The sequence below is a fragment of the Vespa crabro genome, chromosome 10, assembly GCF_910589235.1.
Source record: "Vespa crabro chromosome 10, iyVesCrab1.2, whole genome shotgun sequence".
NCBI lineage: Eukaryota > Metazoa > Arthropoda > Insecta > Hymenoptera > Vespidae > Vespa > Vespa crabro.
This window is the reverse complement of record NC_060964.1, coordinates 2,995,723-3,018,575: the sequence shown is the minus strand read 5'-3', so window position 1 is coordinate 3,018,575 and position 22,853 is coordinate 2,995,723. Positions and strand designations below refer to the sequence as shown.

Sequence of the window (22,853 nt, the reverse complement as noted above, 5' to 3'; positions counted from 1 at the left end):
TATCGAGGGCCTCGTTTTCTCTCCCAAATATCGTGCTCTTCTTTCCACAATTCCACCGCCAATGCGGCACACGCATTCGAGTTATTAAAATCTTTTCCTCACGCTTCTTGAGGTCGTAACGCAGCCTCGTTGCGAACGACGTCAACATCACCACCGTACACTTTCATGGCGGCCATCTTTTCGGAGGGATACGCGAACGCAAATCGCGGAACGCACACACACACTCTCGCTCGCGTTCTTTAACGCGCGCGCACGTGCGAGTATTGAGAGAACATATGCGGAGTAGCGGCAGCAGTATCAGCAGCAGCAATAACAGTAACAGTAACAGTAATAGCAACAGCAGCAGCAGTAATAGCAATAGCGGTAGCACGCAATGGCCGACAGTCGATCTACGTCGACAAAAATCGAGACAATCGTGACGCGTAGATGACAGCAACAACGAATACAACAGAGGGCTGGCACTTTTAGCCTCGCGCACTCACACACATATCATTTACCGTGCCAGGCTGGCTGGCAAACAGGCTGTGAAGAGCATGAAAGCAACGGTACAATCATTGATATGTTAAACGATGGTAGATAGGTAGTCTTGCGTACAATTAATTGCCCCGCAACTGCTATATCGACGATTATTGGGTCATCTATCGGATTAAAATTGTACTATCCCATTGTTCTAGGAAATTGTATGTACTGTCGAAAATACCGATTCGTCTTTAGAATATTTTCTTTCTTTTCTTTTTTTACAGGTTCTTCTTTAAAAAAAAAACACTCGTGTATATATATATATAGATATATATATAAGAGAATTTAAAATAACAAGTTGGTTGTGTTACTTGTCTAGTCATCGTGATCGTTGATTAAAATGCATTTGTAAATGTGAGAAATATTATTGTAAGCATATAACAAAATTAGAAGAATTAGTCGGTGATTTTAATCGTACGAATCGTTTGGCTAAGTAAATTATATTGCGATATTAAAATGAATTTTATTGAAATTGTTTTTTTAATTGTTTTTTTTTGTTTTTTTTTTTTTTGTTTTTTTTTTTTTTTTATGAATCATTAGAAAGATAACGTTACATAAGGCTCATGGTAAAACAGAGCGATAAAATCTGCATTACCTATTGCTATTTTCGATCACTATGTAAGAGAATTTATCAATGATTCGCTCTCTAGAACGATTACCTTATCGGTGGAATAAAGTGTGGATCGCTAGTGTTCGTAAACTGTAAATGACAACTGACTGTTACTGGCAGTTACAAGAGAAATCGTGATCAGATGAGTAATACCTGTGCAATATTTCCAGGGACGATACTTTTTTCCCGTCGATCGTAATATTTTTCCAATACGCGATATATACAATAGGTGTTCCGTGATTTTTTATATGTATTCTATAGTTTACGAATTGGTGCTTTTTATAAGTATTAATAACTGTGATAATATATAACGGATTGATCCGTATTATTGACTACTTTCGGGATTATTTCTAGACTTATTTTTAAAAGCAAGATTATGGCTGCAACATAAGGAAGGATACAGTAAATAAGTAGGTAGAATATATATATATATATATATATATATATATATATATATATAAAGAAAAAAAAAGGAAAGAAAAAAAGAAATAAGAGAAGAAAAAAAAAGAACGGAGATAAAGAAACTTTCTCCTTAACGAAATATTTTCTCTATTATAATTTAATGATAATACTTCTTATCCTATTATTTGTTTTCTCGTACTCTTTAATTTTTAATCGTTGATAACATTGATTATATTTATTACTTTTTATTCGAAATATATAATATTTGTTAGAATATATATATATATTTTATAGAAATTTATTCACCGTTAAGACCCAATTATGCGAGTAAGAATATACTTGCGATATATGAAAAACATTCAAATATTTGTGAACTTTATTTTTTATAACAAATTGATTCTTATTAAGTATGCATAAGGTATCTATAGACGATTTTTGATAAAGTTTAAGAATAGTTTTGAAAGATATACGGTAAAAAAGGCAATATATATTATTATAGATTAGGTTTTTTTTCTTAACATATGTCATAATACTTGTGAATGATCCTTTAAGAATTGCATGATTTTTGGAAATTTATTTTTTGGCAAAATAGGAATCAAGAGAAATTGGCAATGTCAGGTGTAATATAGTATTTATTTTTAGTAATGGTAGCTGCTGGTGCAACAGTTTTGATGGCAGCCAGCGGAGAAAGTTCTTCGAATGGAACAGAAAATAACTCATCAGAATGTGTAAATGCTACTGATCCCTCTAAGTGTAATGAAATACAGTGCAATGAACAAAATACCGAGTGCAGACCTAGAAAGAATTTAATACCTTGTTCGTCTGATAGTAAGTATAACTTATTATAAGAACTATTATTAATTTTATTTATGTTGTATATTATTAAGATATTATCATGAGACATCATAGTCTTGTATAAATAGGCAAGTATTTTTATTAAAAAAACATATGTAATACTAACAAAATTTCATGATATTAATATCAAATAACTCTGATTCTGATAAAATAGAGGATAAAAAAAATAGCTATATGTTAGGAAAGTCTAATCGTGCGACGCAGAGAGTGGAAAATAAAGATCAACATAAAAATCTTGCATTACATAAGGTAACGCATATTCGTGAGACTAAAGCTTCTAGGCTACGTGCTGCTTCTATTGTATCATCGAATAGTGAGTATAATATTCATTAAGTCATTTAGTCTTCTAAACTTTCTAATGTTTCACTTTAAACATTTTTCCTTTCAGTTAATACATCAAAACGATTAGGTGTTTTGGAAACTTCTACTCCTTCTGGCTCCCAACTGAGTGCTAATTTATCTACTAAAGTAGTAAGTATTTCTATATAGGTATATAATAAATAGCATGTGTATAATAACACCATATAATCATTGTTTAACATATAAGTCATGTTCATACGTGGTAATAAACAACATATGCATGTGCAGGACAATCCAGTATCTTCAGACAATGGTAATACAATGAATCCGGTGCGAGAAAGAGATAAAAGTTATAAAAGAAAATCATATCTAAATCGATCGAGCAATATAGAGGCAGTTCCATCAGATCGTTTAATTAACTGTAAGCAAATAAGTCATATTAGGAATTTAATTTTTTTATTTAATCTAATCGAAATTATTCTTAATATTGTTGGCGATATACAAATTTTCCATTATATGTATTTAATTTGATGTGTATTGTATCAAATTAATAGCAGTAAAAGTAGCTTTTATTTTTAGCTGAATATAATGAAAGAAGAGGTTCAAGACAATCAAGTAAACAAAATCACATATCCGATACAATATTGTCTTCCGATACTGGTGCTTCTCATCAGACTGCTACTAGCTCACAAAAAAAGCATACAGAATCAAAACTTGGCTCATCGCGTGTTAATTTTCATTATAACACACATCGTTCCAAACCTAATGCCTCATCAACTGTTACATCTATTCCAAATACGAAATGTTGTAACACACCGCAAAGCAGGTAATTATTAATTTTTTATTAATATTTCCAATTAATACGAACAACTATTTAATATTTATATAAATTGATAGTAAGGACGGTCATAGTGATTCAGAAGTCTCGAGAAGGGTTGATGCATTGACTGCATTGACAAAAGCTACTATGGAACGAGTAGAAAGACTTGCATCACATAGTGGTTTATCAGTAAATCATAAACAAAAGTCTGAGATTCATTTAACTAATGTATCACCTACAAGAAATGTGGCAAAATGTACAAATCATTCTGCAAACATTCATACAACAGTATCACCAAGTAAATGTTCTATCTTAAAAAAATCAACTGATGAATATCCACAAGATTCTTGTTCAGGACGTCAACCACCAGTATCTATACTTAAGCATAAGGTGGTTGAAAATGAAACAGGTCAATCTTCATCTAGTACGTCACACAATACATTACCTGTGACATTTTCACCATCTGTGATAGAACCAATTCATAAAAGGCATGGTATCTTAAAAAAACGTAGTAGTTTGGATGAAAGCGAAATACTTCGACGGCGCAGTTGTTCACCTGATGTCACTTTTAATGATAACAACTATTCCGAATTTAGGCCTATTTTAAAAAATCAAAGGCGATCGTCTTTAGATGAAATTATAAAACGAGATCAAAGCCCTGATCCTCAACCTACTTCTATATTGAAACGTAAGTCTTCTAGAGAAGACGATAGAGAAGATGGCCAAATTGGTTCTCCAGAACCACAGGGAATTCTTAAAAGAAAATCTACAAATAATACAAGATCAAATAATACTATTCATCACGTGACTATTGCAACAGATCTTACAAATGGTATTGAAACATTTGAAGGTTCTGAAGTGAGGCCAATATTGAAAAAAAAGCACAGTAGAGAGGAATCCTCTGGTAATGATCCTCCTTCGCTCGAGCCGCGTCCAATATTGAAAAAAAAATCAAGTACAGAATCTGACGAACACGATGATAAACCTAAGAAAACAATTTTGAAGTGTTCACGAAAAAGTTCACAAGATGAATGCAATTATGATATGGATATAACTTCTCCTAAGAAACTTTCTATGTTAAAAAATCGTGTTTTACAATCTAGATCAAGTGGATTGTCAGAAAATGATTGTGTGAAACCAATATTAAAACAATCTACTTCTCGAGAAATTGAGACACGTGTACGCTTACATATTCATGATACAAATGTATTAAGTGACTTATCTGTAACTGGAAATAACTTGTTTTTACGAAAACGAGCACAATCGGTTGGTCATGTACAACCTTCTAATATTTGTAACGAGTTAGCTGTTGTACGTGATAAAAGAAGATCTCTTGAATCAAGTTCTTTGTGTGATATGTTGCAAAATCAATCATATATAAAATCAATGAGTGGTAACAATTTAAGGTCGCATTTAACACAGTCTAATGAAAGTTCAGTCACAACCCGTCGCGATTCCATTGATAGGTATGTAGTATTTGTATAATATTGTCGCTTATGTATATTCGTTAAATTTATTTATATATAGATTATTTCTTTCCTATTATATATACCATCTTTGAGTAAAGACTTTTATCAAAAATATATATTAATATTTATAATGTTTTGAGATTTCTTTTATCTGTACTAATTTTTTTAATTAAAAATATATTGATATTAGACAAATATTTGTTTCTTTTACTTTTAACTTTTATTTTTTTTTATATGATGTCATATGTTGTAATTTAATAATTATAAGCAATTTGATTATTTTTATAACAACAAAAGTAATATTAACAGAGTATGAATTTTACTTCCTAAATTACCAAGAAGAGAGAAAGAGAGAGAGTATTATATATTTTAATTATTCTTATAATATTATATCTAATAGTAATAAATTGTGTGTGTGTGTGTGTGTTTGTGTACGTATGTGTATAAATGATTAATGGATAAATATAATCAATATAGTAGGATATTATTGTCAATGATATAATTTCCCAAAAAATTTTCTGTACAACATTATATGAATTTGTTTACATTTTTAGTACCAATGGTAATATGTGAGTTTGTTGAGACTTTGATTCTGTGCCAAGTTTAATTATAGATCACCTAGCAATCCTCATAGGTACCAGAAATCACAGACAGTTGGATGCATACTGCAGTTTAACCATACTCTTTACAAAATAGAATCTTTTCTATTGTTTAATATAATTTTTACAAATACATTATATATTAAAAACAATGTGATTCTTTATACTGTTGTGTTAAAAGAAAAGTTATTGCTTTATCTTTTATATCTGTACTATAAGTATTACCAAATTTACATACTTTTCATTATTAAGTATATTTGAACTATATGTCATCTTTGTAAAGTCTAAAACTAAACATATACTGTTACTATTAGTAGTTAAAATTTATTAAAGATTAGCAATAACAAAATTTTATGTTTAGTAGATTTTTATATAAATTAAGTCACAATCAAAATAAAATAATAATATATATTCTTCATGTTGATTTGTTGTAGTGCAACTGTGGACGAGAAAATCAATAAAGAATATAAAGACAAACGATTGATACTCAAGAAAGAAACATCAAGTGAAATAAAATCTGAATCCCACGAATTTGCTATAAATAGAAATTGTGAGAAAAACATAAATTTTTATACCCAAATGTCTATATCTAAGAAAGCTGAAATTAATTTAAATTCACCTGTGAATGAATCAAAAACGGATTTGGAAACAAGCAATATAGAAGAAAATTATATTGCACATCGTAGTAACAGTGTGTCTGCAATGGCTTTACATTTTAAAAATATGGAGGAGAATGTAACGTCTAAAGAGAAAAGTACATCTCAAAATGTACAATATAAAGCGTCACATGGTATACAACGTTATAGAGAACGTAAGCTTCAAGGCAATGATAGATTTAATACACAACCAGTAACTTTACAAGAGGTCCAAGAAGCTGTATTACAAAATCAACGTAATGCTGCTTCAAACAATGAAGCATCTAATATAAAAGCAGAAAGTACTTATACACCTGATGATGAATATGATCCATCAAAATTGAGTTTAGCAGATCGGGTGAGATTATTTAATCAAAAAATCATAGCAGAGACATCATCTTCATCAAACAAAGTTTCTCAGGAAAGACATTTACGAAGGCGACCTGGTACTCGTTATAAGACACAACCCGTTACATCTGAAGAAGTAGAAGTTGCATCTCGTATATCTCCATTAAACGCTGTTGAGAAAATTTCTTTAACTAAAGGTAAGAATTATATATTACATGTATATAATATGTATACGTAATAAATATTTGTTTTAAATGTTTTGATATCTTTTAAATTAAATGATAGTGAGAATACAAGAAACAGATATAATTTTCTAATAATATAAAACTTAATAAAATAATAAAATAATGATGTATTATCTACATTTTAGGTATTTTTGAAGAATCTCAAAATACAATTGATAATACCCAATTGTCTTCTGGTTCTCAAAATGAATTGCCTAAAAGTATCTTAAAATCTTCTACCTACCATTCAAATAATCTATTTCGAACTAAAAGTCCTGAACTTGAAGGTTTGAAATTAATAAAGTCTGTACTTAAAAAAGAATCAGAGGAATTGCAACAGCAAGCTTTTAATACTTGTGATATTATGCCACATTCAAATTTAAGAAGCAGTACTCCTATATCATCTGATAAATGTGATTCAAATTATGCTAATGATGAAACAACTAACAATGATACTTTTCTGCAAAGTAAAAATATAGATGTTAAGCAACATCAAGACGAAGAAAAAGAAGATACAATGGTTACATTGTCAAAAGATTTTTATCATTTACATAATTTAGAAGAACACGATGATAAAGAGGGCATTCACACTGAAATAAAACAAGAACACACAGTGCCTTGTCTTACAAAAGTAATCTCTCAGGATAAGTCATGTAGATCAAGAACCAATTTCAATTTAGATGAAATAGATAATATTAAAATGGACAGTGTTATGTCACAGAAATATAATAGCGAAGATAAACATTTACCTAAAAATGAAATACCTCAGTCTTCAGACGATGACGCGTCTTCTTCGGGCAGCCGCGAAGTTCGTGGTATTATTAAAAATGAAGCTATTTTTCGAAGACGTCAAAATGCATTAACAAAACAAGCTAAGTAAGCACATTATTTCTATGTTTATTATAGACATACAATGCTCAGAAACTCATAATGAATAATCATTTTATATAATTTATTATATTTTGTTTATTATATTTTGTTTATTATATTTTGTTTATTATATTTTTTTAGGCATGTTGCTTTGTCCAAAAGTGCTAGTCATCATGCATTAAGTAGCGAAGGTACATCATTTGACATAACAAAAGAGAAATGTAATGCTACTACAACTCTACCAGGTTTATATCGTAGCGCAACGCAAACGATACCTATTTCGGAAGCTGCTGAAAGTCCAAGTATGAGTATTGCTGATCGATTAGCAGCACTTCAACGTAGCGGCAATACTAATTGGAAACGTCGGATAATGAGTGAAACTTCAGTAAATTAATTTCTTTTTTTATGTTGTAATAACATTAAACACATTTCTTTCATTATCTTTATTAGTTATTATTTCTGATATTTTAATTATATTCTTGTATCCTTAGGATGTACTTTGCAGCGCTACGTTTAATAAGGAAGAATTAACGATTAGACAAGGTGTATTAGCTGATTGTCTTGGTAAATTAGAATCTGCTACAGAAGGATGGAAGAAAAGAATTGCTGCACCAGATGCTATTAAATTTACAGTAGCAGGTAAAATGAAGGTGGAACAAACAGAAAATTTAGAAGAGAGTTCGTCTTCACTTTGCATTGAAGTTATAAACAATATCACAGACAAGAAAAAAAGACCAAGGCCGGAAAGATTTAAAGGACGAAAAGGTATTTTAAAAATGAATTTTGTAGCTAAAGATAACATTTACTTTTTATTTTATATCAAGTCCAATAATAATTTAAATTTTATTAGATACAAAAGATGTTCTTTCGACACCATCAAGTCCAAGCAAAGATTCACCTATTACAGTAAGAAGAAGTTTCTCAGAACCTGCCAGCGACGAAAGTGGTTCGTTTTTTTTCTTTTTTAAATTAATACATTAATATAATAATTACATTTAATTATTATATCTAATTAAATTAACTTTATTAAAAAAAACATTTATAATGGTTATATTAATGTATATTTTAGGTGAAGAAAATAAAACTAAATCTACTGCGTTAGCAACTGTATCTGTTCCTAAAGTAGATGACGAAACTTTTACATCTTTCTATACTGGAGTATCTTTGAAAAAATGTGAGACTGAACGTTTTAGTTTAGATGAAAATGCTTTTGACGTAATTACATCGCATTCAGAATTGTAAGTAATGATGCATTTTACTTTATCTGTATGATAAAAAAAGATACGATCCTTTAGGAAATAAAAAATATATATATTTATTTTTCTATCGCATAGACTAGGCCAAAAACGAAATATACAAACACAGAAAAGGCGTGCAGCTTCAAAAAATCCTATAAAATTACTAGCATCGCGTACTGATTTAAAATCTGAGTATACTGAAGTTTCTACAGGAATTGCAGAGAAGGTAATGAGAAGTTTAAACGTAGAGAAACGTAAGTATATATGTGTTCATGTAAATAATACATAAATATATGTCAATATATTTAAATAAGGAAAATTTTTTCGAAATGATTATAATGTATGTAAATATCTATTATTAGATTTGTAGATTGAAATGCACACATTGTGTAATATTTGTTAATTTTTAGTTGCTAAAAATTCAGCCTTGGCTGTAGAAGCTCTCGCTGGACTAGCTTCTACGGAAGATTTTAGCGCTATAACGTTAAGAAATATTGCTGATGCAAATTATACTATGAATAAACTACGACCGTATAAAGATTTAATGTTGATTATGGTAAAAGGCAGGCGTCATGTTCAAGCTAGACTGGTTGAACCAGTAGCTAATAGTATCAATAGTGGTGATACTTATGTATTAGTTACAAAATCAGAGGTATTATATTATTCATAGATTTATTCTTAGTATTACGTATGCTTAATTGTCATGATTAAAATTAATTGATCTTTTCTTTATTTAATTCATTGTTTTATAATATTTTATTATTAATATGGAAATAAGAAAAATCTTGATTCATTGTTGCTTATAGGTTTATAATTATGTGGGAAAATACAGTAATGTTATTGAAAAAGCTCGTGCAGCAGAAATAGCATTAAGTATTCAGCAGAATAAAGATCTAGGTTGTCAAGCATCTCAAGTTATTACAATTAATGAAGATAAAATAACTTGTACAAGAAGTCAAATTAAACAATTTTGGAATTATCTTGGCATAGATACTGATATTGATGGTAATATTTTTTGTTACTGCTTAATATATTTAATATTAATAGATTTAAAGTTATAATTAATTGTGATTGTAAATTTTAGTGATTGATGGTGGTCATCCCGATGAAGATGAATTATACGAATCTGCTATAATTAATACAAATATGATATATGAAGTTAAGGATGAAGAATTAGTTCCTCTTGAAAAATATTGGGGTGCTATACCAAAGATTGAAATGTTGGACTTGAACAAGGTAAAAAATCTATTTTTATTATTTATCTTTTTACTAGTTTTTTTTTTAGCGTATTTTATTGTTGTTATTATTATTATTATTATTATTATTATTATTATTATTATTATTATTATTATTATTATTTTTATTATTATCATCATCATTATTACTATTATTATTACTATGCTATATTTTGTTACATGTTTTTCATCCTACTTTCTATAAAGATACTGGTATTTGATTTTGGAAGTGAAATGTATATATGGACTGGTAAAAGAGCCTCAAATAATAAGAAAAAAGTTGCCACCCGTCTTGCCACGGAATTATGGAAGGAAGGTTATGACTATACAGAATGTGCAATTTGTCCAATCAATGCAGCATTTATGATTGGAAGACGTAATAAATTACTTACTGATATAAAAACTGAAAAAACAAGACCTTCATGGTGCTTATTTGCAAAATTAACTCAACACGTTGAAACAGTTCTTTTCCGTGAAAAATTTCTTGATTGGCCAAATGTTGCTGGTATTATTAAAATGAAAACTATTAAAGATAAAGAACAAATCGATGGAACAATAATTGTAGAGCCATGTAATTTGAATGTTATAATAGAACCAAACAATACACCTGTTGATTTAAATATTAAGGGATGTCATTTAGGAAGAGGAACTGGTTGGTATGATGATGAGGTAGTTATTCGCATGATGATAGTGAATAATAGTTAATAAATAATGATCAATAAATGTTGTTTTACGAAAAAAATTAGTTAATTTGTTTGAATATCTTTTAAAAAAAAATATTAATAAAATGCTTCCATTATATTTCAGTTAATGAAACAATATACTGTCGAAACTACAAGTATAAATGTATGGCATATAGATGAATTTTCACATACATTATTGGATAATTTGTCAAATGGACAATTTTATACAGGAGATAGTTACATCATACGTTGGATGTACTCAGTTACTATTACTGGTAAAATACTAATAATTTTACTATATTATAAAAATAATCATAACATATTCCTCTTTTATTTTTTTATTTTTCAATTTTCTTTATTTTATCCTTTTTTGTTTTTAAATTATTATATGTATAATACTGAATATATTTATTTATTTAGGACGTGAACTTAGCGGGTTACAATCTAAACATTCCGCAAAAGGAAGAGATCGTTCGGTGTATTTTATTTGGCAAGGAAAAAATGCATCTTTAAACGAACAAGGTGCAGCAGCTTTGCTTACAGTAGAACTTGATAATGAACAAGGACCACAGGTATGGTTATTGGTATTTCATTAAATTGAAATTATTTACATTATTTATTTCTTATCTTCCGAATGTATTTATTATTCGTATTAGATTCGTGTAGTTCAAGGTTATGAACCAGCTGCTTTTTTAAATTTATTTTCTGGAGGAATGGTAATACACATGGGTAAAAAAGCAGATAAAAGATATGATCAACAATGGAGATTGTATATTTGTAGAGGCACACTTGAATCGGAAATATTTTTGACTGAAATACCTTGTAGCACTCGTCAATTGAGAAGTCGAGGTTCATTCCTTTTATTAGATATCAAAGGTGCAAAAATCTATGTGTGGCATGGATCTAATGCATTGCCTCACATAAGAAAGGTATTCTTTTTAATTGTATCATTCAAATTATCTAATATGAGATCAAATATTTATGTTTTGTAGTTACAATATTTTTGGCTTACATTTTATTTTTATTTTTTTTTATTTATTTTTTTTTTTTTTAGAATGCATTGTTTGCTGCTAATAAAATTAAAGATAAGCGACTGGAAGAATTTGGATTAACATTTGAAATTGATTTAGACATTTTCGAAATTAATGAGGGTGCAGAACCTGAAGAATTCTTTAATGGTAAGATTATTGTATTATCTGATATTTAATAACATTTAAAATCTGAATATTGTTAAAAGATCGATCCTTGATATTAATTTTTTTGTCAAGATTATAAACAATAACTGTTGTTTCTTTTAGCATTAGGTGGAATGAATAAGACTTTATATATTTCTTTAAAAAAAGATCAAATTCAAGATCACACACCAAGATTATTCCATTTCTCCAGTATTACTAAAGAATTTAAAGTAACAGAAATACTATGTCTACATCGTGGTCATCTGCCTACTCCTTTTCCCTTTTTGCAAGATGAATTGTATCAGGTTAATCAGCCAGGTATTGTTGAATTATTATTATTATTATTATTATTATTATTATTATTATTATAAGTTTAGAAGATATAAAAATTTATATCACCACATTACAGTTTCTAAATGAAAAAGATATCTATTATTTTTCAACAGCCTTATTTTTACTCGACAATAAAAATGAGGTATGGATATGGCAAGGATGGTGGCCTGATTCTGAAGCTGAAGATCATTCTGGTAGTAAAGCAGTAAGATGGCAAGCTGAAAGAAAAACTACAATGACTATGGCAATCCAGTATTGGGAAAGTATTCACCCAAATATTACAAAATTCCCAATATATCTAGTCTGGGCTGGCTTAGAGCCATTGCAATTTATAAATCTATTTCCTACGTGGACATACCGCGACGATATTGCGGAATTAAATATGCAGGTAGTAATAAAAATGAACTTTTAAGGAATTACAGAAATAAAAATTCTGCATGAATCTTACATGATAATATACAAATAGTATTATAATGTTTATTTTATTATTAGGAGGGCCGAAATCCAGGTGAAATGCTGAAAGTTGAAAGTGAGCTGGCTCGATTAACACAAAGCACTTACCCACCAGCTCAATTATTACAACGACCACTACCAGTTGGAGTTGATCCCACAAGGCTTGAACTTTACTTATCTCAACAGCATTTTCAAGTTAGTTTTCTATTTTATATATTATTTCCTTTTACTTTTTCTTTTTCACTACAAACATTTAATAGATACGCCCTTTTATTTGAAAATACTTTATTATTTTATACTTTATATTTTTAATTATATTTGTTACTAAACTATTTGTGAATTATTTTTATGATTTTTTTTATATAACGAAATATTTTTACACAGGAATTATTGGGAATGAGTAAAGAAGAATTTCAAGAACTTCCTATGTGGAAGCAAGTGAATCTCAAAAAAGAGGTAGGATTGTTTTGATTAGTTGCCTGGTTTATATATTTTACGAGAAATAGGTGTTCTTGTAAAGCGTTTAATAAAATCTTAATTCACTGTTTCATAACGTTTGTAACTTTAAACTTTTTTAACTTTTGAATGTATGAATTGATGTACAAGAGTTGCCTAAAATTGTCCATTGATTGTAATTAACTGATATATTCGCGATGTTTACTATTACACTGAAATATAATATATACATATACACACATATATATATAATAATAATAATTATTATTATTATATATATACATATATATATATAATAAATTATCATATATTTTTAATACATGCAAATTAGCTTGTGAATATTTCATTTATATTTGTATGAGCTTTATATTTATCGATAATATAACACCTTTTAGAATGGCTTAATTTTACAATATGTAATATTTGTACAAGAGATATTGTGTTCTTTACAAATTATTCTGTGTTTTTAAACAGTATTTAATGATATATCATTATATTTTATGAATCTCATTCGTCTGTCCTTTATAAATCCAATAGTAAAGTATAGACATTTTTAGAAAGGATGCGAATTTGAATACACACAAATTATACATTATTATTCAAATTACAGAATACAATTATAATGTATACATAAAGAAATACTGGTCTTTGTTGCAATATTTTATTATTTAGATATATTTTGGAGGGAAATTGTAATACGCGTCAAAAAAACATGCGTTCTTCGCGTTATTTGTTTTAAAATTTACATTTTAATATCACATTATATATCATTATTTATCTAATATTATAAACCTCAAAATATAAAGAACTCTTTTTGGTACATCGTATAATAATAAGATCAAATAAGATTTAACAATTACATATGAATGATAAAAAAAATAATGAATAGTAATATAATATTTTTAAAATATTACATGCACAATTACATCCAAATTATATAAATTCATATTTGCTGTTATTGATACAATTAATTTAATTAATTTTTCTTGTATTTTTCTTTTTTTATTTTATTTCATTTTTTTATTAATTATATAGAGATAATAGACCAAGGCACAGCTGTACATTTAATGTAAAGCAAATTAATATCGAACGTTTATATGCAAATGGATTTAAAGATTTTTTTTCAATCAATATACATAATGAATACAAATGCATCGTATTTTTACAATAGTTACTTCTTTATTTTATTCTAACAATAATGACATATTGCAGAAAAGTGTTAGTATGTTATGTGTATATATATATATTATATATATGTATATTATATACATGTATATTATATACATGTTACATATATATAATATATATATATAATATATGTTTATATATAATAAATTTATACGCCTAAATGGTCTAATATTAAAATAGTCCATCTGATCGAATGATTTAATATTTATTTTTTATACTTAAAATAATCGTGCGTTGACGTAAAATGTCACACCAATATCACCACATCTTTTCATTTCACATCTGGTTTCTTCATTTCTTTAATCTTATCACCATTTCTTATTAACAGTGCAGAATATACGTATTATCAATACTTTCTCTGAATTCGATGAATATCTGCAGCATGTAATTTTACTTTGCATATATAATAAAAATTAAATTAAATTAAAATACTTCTATTTTTCTTTTTGTTTTTTTTTTTTACTAAAATAAATCTTTTTAATTGGTGGAATTGCTCAATCCATTATAAATAATGATTAACTTAATGGAATCTATATAAGATTACAAGAAACAGAATATTTTTTTATTTCCATATCCAGAATATCCTTAATTATTTCTGGGCACAATCCTACATTTAATAATGATATTTGTAGAATAAAAATTATACACAAATATTACCATTATCATTCTTTATTCTATCTTTCCATCGATGTAAGCTTTTATAGCAAGTTGACATTCTGTAGAACACCAATGTTGAATCAATAAATATGTTTCTGATTCCAATGCTGCATCCAATTTTTTTCGTAGACTATGACGTAGTAAAGCTTTTGTTGCTTCCATAGACTGTAAATAAAAAAATAAATACACACTTGATAGCAATAAATGTAACTGCAAATTTTTGTATAAGAATTTAAGTATATGCTTTTATACAGTAATATACATCAATATTTATTATGTATTGAAAAAATATTTTTATATAAAAAAATATTAAGAATCATTATTTACCTTTATTTTTAATTATAGAAAGGAACAAAATAATTTACATATACACAAAAATAAAACAAAAGAGAATATAAAAGAATTACTTTGGTCTTAATTATGTAGCTTATTTTTATTCTCATTAAAGATTAATATATATCTCTTTATCTTTTTCTCATAGAATTGATTTTATCTATTTATATAGATCTGTTATAAAGATAATTATAAACAAATTTTAATCTAACCGCAATAATTTTACCTGAGACGATTGTTCACTCATAGCCTTCAAAGAAGGTAATAATTCTACTTGGAAACGGTCTGGCCATAAAACTCTAGTAACTAGACCAGCTCTTAATGCTTCACTTGCTGTCAAAGTTCTTCCACCCAAAAGTAGTTCACTTGTCTATAATAATATAAAATATATTTCATATAATTTTTTAGTGTTAATATTCTTATTTTATGATATAAGGATTTATATATATAGATAATCTTTGTATAACATGATATTTAAATTACATATTTAAAATATATATAAAATGCGACTTTGAAATTTTTATTTTTTTATCTTTTCACTTTATATATTTTTTAAAATACACATGTGTGTTAGTTTTTAACCTTTCGTCTGCTGTGCCAGCGTCACCGAAGTTATTATAGTTCGTTCAACGAGGCAAATTTGATGACGTTAACAAAACAGAACGTAAACTAAGAACATAAGCGTGTGATAGATAATTTCATGGTTTGTATGTTAAATTATGTAAATTACTTGAATTAGATAAAAATATATTCCTGTTTGTCACATCAATGTTGTTTATATAATTATAAAAAAAAAAAAAATAAGAAACAAATCAATTAAAAAAGAATTTGAAATCTGCATATGCATACATATATACATATATATATATATTTACTTACTATTGCACTTCCTAAAATATGCGACAAAGTGAAAACAGCTGCACCTTCTGCAATTTGTCCCAATTTACCATAGGGAGTATTAAATGTTGCTTTATCACTGGCTATTACAAGGTCAAATAATGGTAACATAGTTACACCTAATCCAATTGCAGCACCTTGTACGCCAGCTACTATGGGTTTATTAAAAGTTGCTAAACTTTTTATAAAATCCCTAGAAATATATGAATGTCCAAAATCTGTCGCGTCACAAATATTTTTTAAAAATAACATACTTGACGGCATCTGCCATTTCTTGAGCAAGAAGTCGTCGTTCTTCCTTGTTTGGATGCAATAATGTGGAAAGTTCCAACCCTTCACAAAAACTTGTTCCAGTTGAAGTCAAGAGTACTACTCTACAGTCATCATCTTTCTTTAATATTGATAATGTTTCACGAAGTTCATGCATTACCTATAATTGAGCAAGATAAATATAATTATATATTAAAAATATTTATTAACACGACACAATAATTACTAGACATATTATGTAACATTACTTTTTTAACATATATATTATTTTACCTGAAGTGTAAGAGCATTTCTTATTTTTGTAGAGGATGAAGGAGTAAGTATCAATTGTACAAGATAGCCATGCTTACGCACGTTTATTTCCTTATTACTGAATAGACATCGACTTTCTATTTTTGTTTTATTACCAGTTAATTCCAATATTTTTGCAATATTTGGATTCACTGAAATATGTATATATATATATGAACTTCTTTTTAATATTTTTATTTTATAACAGGCAATTATGATATATTTTATATTTTGTAAAAAAGAAAAAAAAAACAAAACAAAAAAAGTGTAATAAGAATTTTACTGTAAAATAATATATATATGAAATATATAAAAAATATGTACTATACTTTAAAACCAAAACAATTGCTTACCTTTGTTTTTACGATTCATCGTAATATTACCTGACCGGTTAGAGGCACTCACTATTGATAAAGCAGTAGCTGCCTCTGCAAGACAGGCAGATAGTTCATCTTCTTCCTTTGATAAATCTTCATATTCATCGTCATTTCCTTTTGCAAAAGTGACTTTACTCTTGGCAGTTTTTCTACTTTTTGACGTTACTTTTCCTGCAGCTGCACCATTAGATCTTGTAATAACTTTACTTTGAATGCCGTTATTACTTTCATCGCTAACCAAGGATTCCATTTGTTTAAAACTTTTGTCTGGTCTTTTCATATCTGATTTTTTATTTGGACGCATTATAGCTATTGTTTTATCTTCGTTTGAAGCAATTACATTATCTGTATCATATTTTTGTTCCCTTTTTTTGTTTCTTTTTATATGCATTCTATCTTCTTGCGAATGTCTCCTCTTCATAGATCTGAGGGAATGTGAACCTTCATCTATTCGAACACTATCAGAAGTCTGTTTATCTGGGCCATCGATACTAACTCTAGGACTACCAGATGCACTAGAAAAAGAACTAGATGAATGCCTTCTGATTATAATGGATGCATCTGCAGCATTTCTAATTTTTGCAGGATATATAAATTCTGTTGGTGAAGATCCAGTGGTTGGCTTTACAGTTTTGGATTGTTCATTCGTTTTTTGATCATTTCGTGAATCATTTGAATGTACAGTAGTTCTTGTAGATCTAGGTGATACTTTCGTTATACCAGGTGTAGTTGTACGCAACCTTAGAACGGCATTACGTACCAACTTTTTTCTGATTTTAAGTTCACGTTGTACTTTCTGTAAATCCATCACTTTTGCCTGTGATTTTGTAATAGGTACTAAACGTTTTTTGTCAGGCTGTTCAACGTCGTATAATAAATTTACAACTCCCTCATCTTGAAGTAATCTATCTATTTCATTAATAATTTTCTTTTTAGGTTTAGAATCTCCAGGACTCGTTGAATCTACCGTACGTTTCTGCGGTTTTGTAACTCTCTTAGATTTCTTTGATGCTGTATTCAATTTCGTCTTTAAATTAACAGATTTTTTGTTTGATGTCATTTTTTGTCGCATGAGTTTTAACATTTTCCTTGGTGCAATAGGTTGTGGTCCCTTCTTGGTAAGACTTTGCTTTGGTCTTTTAACAGCTGAATTTTCAGCTTTCCGTAAAATTTTCTCTATTTTATTCGTAAATTGTTTATTTGTTACTTCCTTTGTTACTGTTTCTTTTCCTTCATTATCTGTGCTACCTGATAACACAACATTATCTGTAGCTAATTGATCTTTGTTTAATGAATTAACATCAATTAAATTTTGTTTTGGTTCAGACTTCTTAGTTAAGGAGACTTTACCTTTGTAAACTTTTTGACGTTTCGTTATACTCTGTTCATGTTCTCTTGCCTTTTCAGTTGGCTTACGCTTTCTACCTGATCTTGACTCATCACTTCGTACATCTTGTCCAGTTATATCTTGATGTCTTTGTTCTTCTTGCGTAGCTGAACGTACAACATTAGCCTCTGGAGAAGATTCATCATTTGTATTAGATTTTATATCTTCATCTATTAAATCGATATTAACAATCTCTTTTGTTTCGTTTCCATTTTCAACATTCTTATCAATGTTTTTAGATATTCTGCTGAGTCCTGATTTAAGCGGTTTTTTTCGTTTAGGAGTGCTTTTCCTTAATGGTGTTACAGGTAATTCAAGAAGTTGCTTTAATGCTAATTCACGTTCGACCGAAGGATCAAGTTTAGGAGGTGAACTAAGTTCATTATGTTCAATGTTTACTGAAGTTTTTCCCTCATCTATAAGTGTTGGTGGTTTTAAATTGGACCAATCTGGATCAACATCACCTTCTAAGATTGCTAATAATTCCTTATTATCTGAATTTCCTTCTTTTGTAGATTGCACAGAATTATTTTCTGTATCTTTCTTATTAAAATTATCTGCAGGTTGAACAGGATGTGGTAATGGTATAAGTGCTGGCATTGAAGATATAGAACCACCAGCTAATTTGCTTGATAATCTTTGCGTTATTTTTTTCACAAAGAATATATCTGGCCCACGTGGTGCTTCGACGATTTTTTGTTTTTCTCGTAATCTTTCCTTTAATACTTCTGTTACTTCTGCAGGTGAGACTATTTGACTAGTTAAATGACGATTACGATTTTTAACTGTTGTAGCATTACATTGTACTGTCTGATGAGACAAAACTGAATCTTGAGTAACATTTCGTGTAGATTTTCCAAGATTTTGTGATAATGAATGAGTTAATTTTTCTTGCATTATAGATGTTACAGGATTTTCTTGAGATGTTACTTCTTTCTTTTGCGTTTGTTCTTCTTCTTCTATTGTATCCTTTAAAGTTTGTTCTCTTATATTATCTACAGAAACTACAGTATTATGTGATACATCAATAATAGATTTATTGTCATTGGAACAAATTTTTTGTTCTTTTAATGATGCTGTATTATCTATGCTTTCTATATTTTTAGGATCATCCAATAAGCTTTTCAATTCGATTTCTACCGAATCTTGTACCTTAGGATTTGATTGATTTTCTTCTTCAGGATTTTCTACTCCCCAATCATCAAATATATCTTGAATAACACTTCTTTTAGATGCTGATGCTATATCTGATTCAATTATAATATCTGATTTCGCATTTATTGTACATGCAGGAAGATTAACATCATTATCTTTAATAGACACATCTTTTATTTTTGATACTTTGTCTATATTAGCATGGGTTTCACTTATTATTTCTTTCTTTATATCAATTTTCAATAAGATGTTCTGTTTTTTAGTATTGCCGTTATTTTTTTGTGAAATATTTTCATTCTCATTATCATCATTTCGTAAATTCCCTCTAATATGACATTTTTCATTTATTGTATCCTTTAATGTTGTATCCAATTCATTTTCGATTATGCTTTCAGTCTTATTTTCTGATACACATATCTCCGCATCTTTTGATTGCACAATTTCTGTCGAAATCACTTCTATTACAGAGCTGTTATCTTCTTGATGATAATTGATAAGTTCCAAATCATTATTCTTATAATCATTTTTATCATCTTCTTTATTTGTTGCGATTAAATCTTTCTCATTTATCATGTCAGTTCTTTCTTCCAATACAATTGGCATTGTATTCTGCTTGCTAGAATCAGAAGGAACAGGTATGGTTTCAACCGTCACAACAACGACTTCCGTATTTTCTTCTACTAATTTATTTAGTTCTGCGTCCATAACTATTGAATTGTTTTGATTATCATCATCCTTACTTATTTGTTTAACAGTTTCATGTAAGGAATGTTCTTTATCATTGGAGACTTGATTTAATGAATCAAGTAATTCATCGCATGGAATATTGGCACTTTCTGATTCTGTTATATCTAATATTGTACAAACAGTACTATTCTTGTTTTTCTTTGTATTATTATCTGTTAGTACCTCCTCAGATATTATTGATGATTTTGTACTATTACATTGCATAATTGATGTAAGATTAGATCCATTATCTATTTCAACCGATTTTTCGGATAAGGCATCAATTTCTTTAACAAGTTGAATACTTTTTTCAGCACATTGATGATCAGTATTTTTCACACATGCATCCGTAATAATCGTATTTTGTGATACTTCAAACGAATCATTATAATTTTCTTTAATTGATACTTCATTACCATTTTCTAAATTTTCCTGTTCCTTATCTACTGCTTGCAGTTCATTTTTGAATATATTTTTGGTATCTGTCTGCACATTAGAAATATCATCAGATAACACTGTTTTACAAGTACTCTGAAGATCTTTATCAATTTTATTTTCAATATTAGTTGATACTTTCACCACGTTCTCTATATGTGGACATTCCACAAAGTTAACTATTTCCTCATTTATAATGATATCTCCATCTTGGATTTTATTAATACATTCATCTGATGTTGTATCTACTTGTTCCATTATAATGTGGAAAGGTCGTTACAGTTAAATATTACAGCATGGAGTTTCCTGTGAAAAAAAAGCAAAAATACTTGAATATGTGTATATATGTGTGTATAAAATACAGAATTCTGTATATAAATGTACTTGACAAATTATTATAAGTAGAATAGAAAATATATTATAATTTTGTTATTACTAAATAAATAAAAAAAAAAAAAAGAAAAGAAAACCATTTGTATATTATATTTATAGCAAAATATTAGCTTCTTATAAGTCAAATATATTTCTAATAGTGAATAAATTCAAATATAATAATAAAATATTTTCAATTTATTCGCAAAAGAAAATATACGCATGCACATTAGCTTTCTTGTCATCAGAAATATTATATACAGATGCTCATAACCTTACAGGGTTGCATTTTTTGCTCATATAGAATATCAATTTGGTTTATATGTTTGAAAGGTAACGATCATATTTGATATCATTCGTCTAATAATTATTAAATTGTCACGAATGGATGGTAAATCGTTTTTCAATTATTAAAATATGTTCACCGATTCTTAGATTTAAGACTTAATTGTAATCAATCTACAGCGCGTAAAACGATGCATGGATACTTGAAAGACAGCTAATTAAAAATATTTCATTGAAGATAATAAGGTGCGTTGATAATAATAAATCAAAATCAATGAAAATATTTATCGAGAAGAAAGATTAAATTTTCCTTCAGACTGCAGAAAATTTTAATGGCAGATCGCAAACCTTACCAAGCAACGAAGATAAATACACTTTACATATTCCAGTTTATAATTACATCTCACGAATTTCCATGGAATCAATGCAATTCACAGATCTATTATCGATCGAAAAAACGTCAACAAAACTTGTATCCTTTATTTCCCTATATATGTATATATATATACATATATATATACATATACATATATATATAACATATAAAAAAAAAAGGAAATAGTTTTCTCGGCCTCTAAGCGTAATGTTTACAAGAACAAAATCCAAGACACGCACCACTGACGTCAAGATTCCTACTTTACTAATAAATTGGTATTAATGAGAAAAACTAATCACTTGACACTATTCATCGCTAAAATAACATTTTAATGAATAATATCACGATAAAAATATAGTAATATATAATATTTGTTAATTTATCCTAAAATGATCTTTCACGCACAATTACAATCATTAACCAATAGATAACATTGGATAACACTCAAGCGTGTAACTGTCGGATGATTTTCATTAAAAAGAACGAGCTTGAAGTTGTCCCTTAATTAATTTCAAAAATTTACAGCTATTGGATATTACCTAATGTACCGTTTGAAACATCCAATCGGTATGGACGTGTATATTTTTCTAAACGAAACAAACCAATTACGTAACTTAGATAGCAAATAATAGGAAATTTACCAGGTTATAGACGATACCATCGGTGGATTCGATAATATTTAACGAAAGTTGAATGCAATTATAAATTTTTTTTTTTTATATTACTTTTTTCTTTCTTTAAAATTATACATTCATAAGTGTCTTTAGAAATAACAAAAATATAAATATTTTAATGCAATGAAGATTAATTTTATAAACATATTATATAATTTTGATAATGTTTAAAAACAAAAAAAGTATTAAGAAAGACTAGAAGACTG

The 22,853-nt window shown here is 28.1% G+C and overlaps 2 protein-coding genes across 8 annotated transcripts; one reads left to right on the top strand and one right to left on the bottom strand.

Moving 5' to 3' along the window:
• The first annotated feature begins 1,192 nt into the window (after positions 1-1,192).
• Positions 1,193-14,843, top strand: LOC124427625 (supervillin-like). Of its 3 annotated transcripts, none has more exons than XM_046970775.1 (26): positions 1,196-1,539; positions 2,174-2,359; positions 2,568-2,699; positions 2,775-2,857; positions 2,975-3,107; positions 3,266-3,512; positions 3,584-4,972; positions 6,009-6,754; positions 6,928-7,657; positions 7,793-8,036; positions 8,143-8,416; positions 8,502-8,597; positions 8,721-8,889; positions 8,986-9,143; positions 9,300-9,541; positions 9,696-9,894; positions 9,974-10,125; positions 10,332-10,793; positions 10,932-11,082; positions 11,228-11,379; positions 11,464-11,736; positions 11,862-11,985; positions 12,106-12,300; positions 12,429-12,703; positions 12,808-12,963; positions 13,153-14,843. In XM_046970775.1, the coding sequence occupies exons 2-26, from the start codon at positions 2,176-2,178 to the stop codon at positions 13,237-13,239; spliced, it is 7,053 nt and encodes a 2,350-aa protein (XP_046826731.1). In that variant the 5' UTR covers positions 1,196-1,539; positions 2,174-2,175; the 3' UTR covers positions 13,240-14,843. The 3 variants fall into 3 exon arrangements, with proteins under 3 accessions (XP_046826732.1, XP_046826731.1, XP_046826730.1); XM_046970774.1 differs by having other exon boundaries at positions 2,541-2,699; XM_046970776.1 differs by lacking the exons at positions 12,429-12,703; positions 12,808-12,963; positions 13,153-14,843 and having other exon boundaries at positions 1,193-1,539; positions 2,541-2,699; positions 11,938-11,985; positions 12,106-12,241.
• Positions 14,599-22,419, bottom strand: LOC124427626 (putative leucine-rich repeat-containing protein DDB_G0290503). 5 transcript variants are annotated; one of them, XM_046970782.1, is made up of 8 exons: positions 21,951-22,419; positions 17,214-21,246; positions 16,843-17,012; positions 16,554-16,729; positions 16,282-16,492; positions 15,629-15,772; positions 15,070-15,234; positions 14,599-14,787 (listed from the first exon to the last, which is right to left on the bottom strand). In XM_046970782.1, exons 2-7 carry the CDS (start codon positions 21,196-21,198, stop codon positions 15,082-15,084), a joined length of 4,839 nt encoding a protein of 1,612 aa, XP_046826738.1. In that variant the 5' UTR covers positions 21,199-21,246; positions 21,951-22,419; the 3' UTR covers positions 14,599-14,787; positions 15,070-15,081. The 5 variants fall into 5 exon arrangements, with proteins under 5 accessions (XP_046826738.1, XP_046826735.1, XP_046826736.1 ...); XM_046970779.1 differs by having other exon boundaries at positions 14,599-15,234; positions 21,951-22,036; positions 22,213-22,419; XM_046970780.1 differs by having other exon boundaries at positions 14,599-15,234; positions 21,946-22,419.
• Between the last annotated feature and the right edge of the window lie 434 nt (positions 22,420-22,853).

Excerpts from the sequence above, each read along its gene's own strand:
- LOC124427625 (XM_046970774.1), top strand. The coding sequence starts at position 2,176 with ATGGTAGCTGCTGGTGCAACAGTTTTGATGGCAGCCAGCGGAGAAAGT. Across the intron at positions 9,144-9,299 it reads AAGTTTAAACGTAGAGAAAC|TTGCTAAAAATTCAGCCTTG; the intron begins GTAAGTATATAT and ends GTTAATTTTTAG. Across the intron at positions 12,301-12,428 it reads GTATCAGGTTAATCAGCCAG|CCTTATTTTTACTCGACAAT; the intron begins GTATTGTTGAAT and ends ATTTTTCAACAG.
- LOC124427626 (XM_046970780.1), bottom strand. The coding sequence starts at position 21,198 with ATGGAACAAGTAGATACAACATCAGATGAATGTATTAATAAAATCCAA. Across the intron at positions 16,730-16,842 it reads GAAATGCTCTTACACTTCAG|GTAATGCATGAACTTCGTGA; the intron begins GTAAAATAATAT and ends GCTCAATTATAG. Across the intron at positions 15,235-15,628 it reads TGAGTGAACAATCGTCTCAG|TCTATGGAAGCAACAAAAGC; the intron begins GTAAAATTATTG and ends TTTTATTTACAG.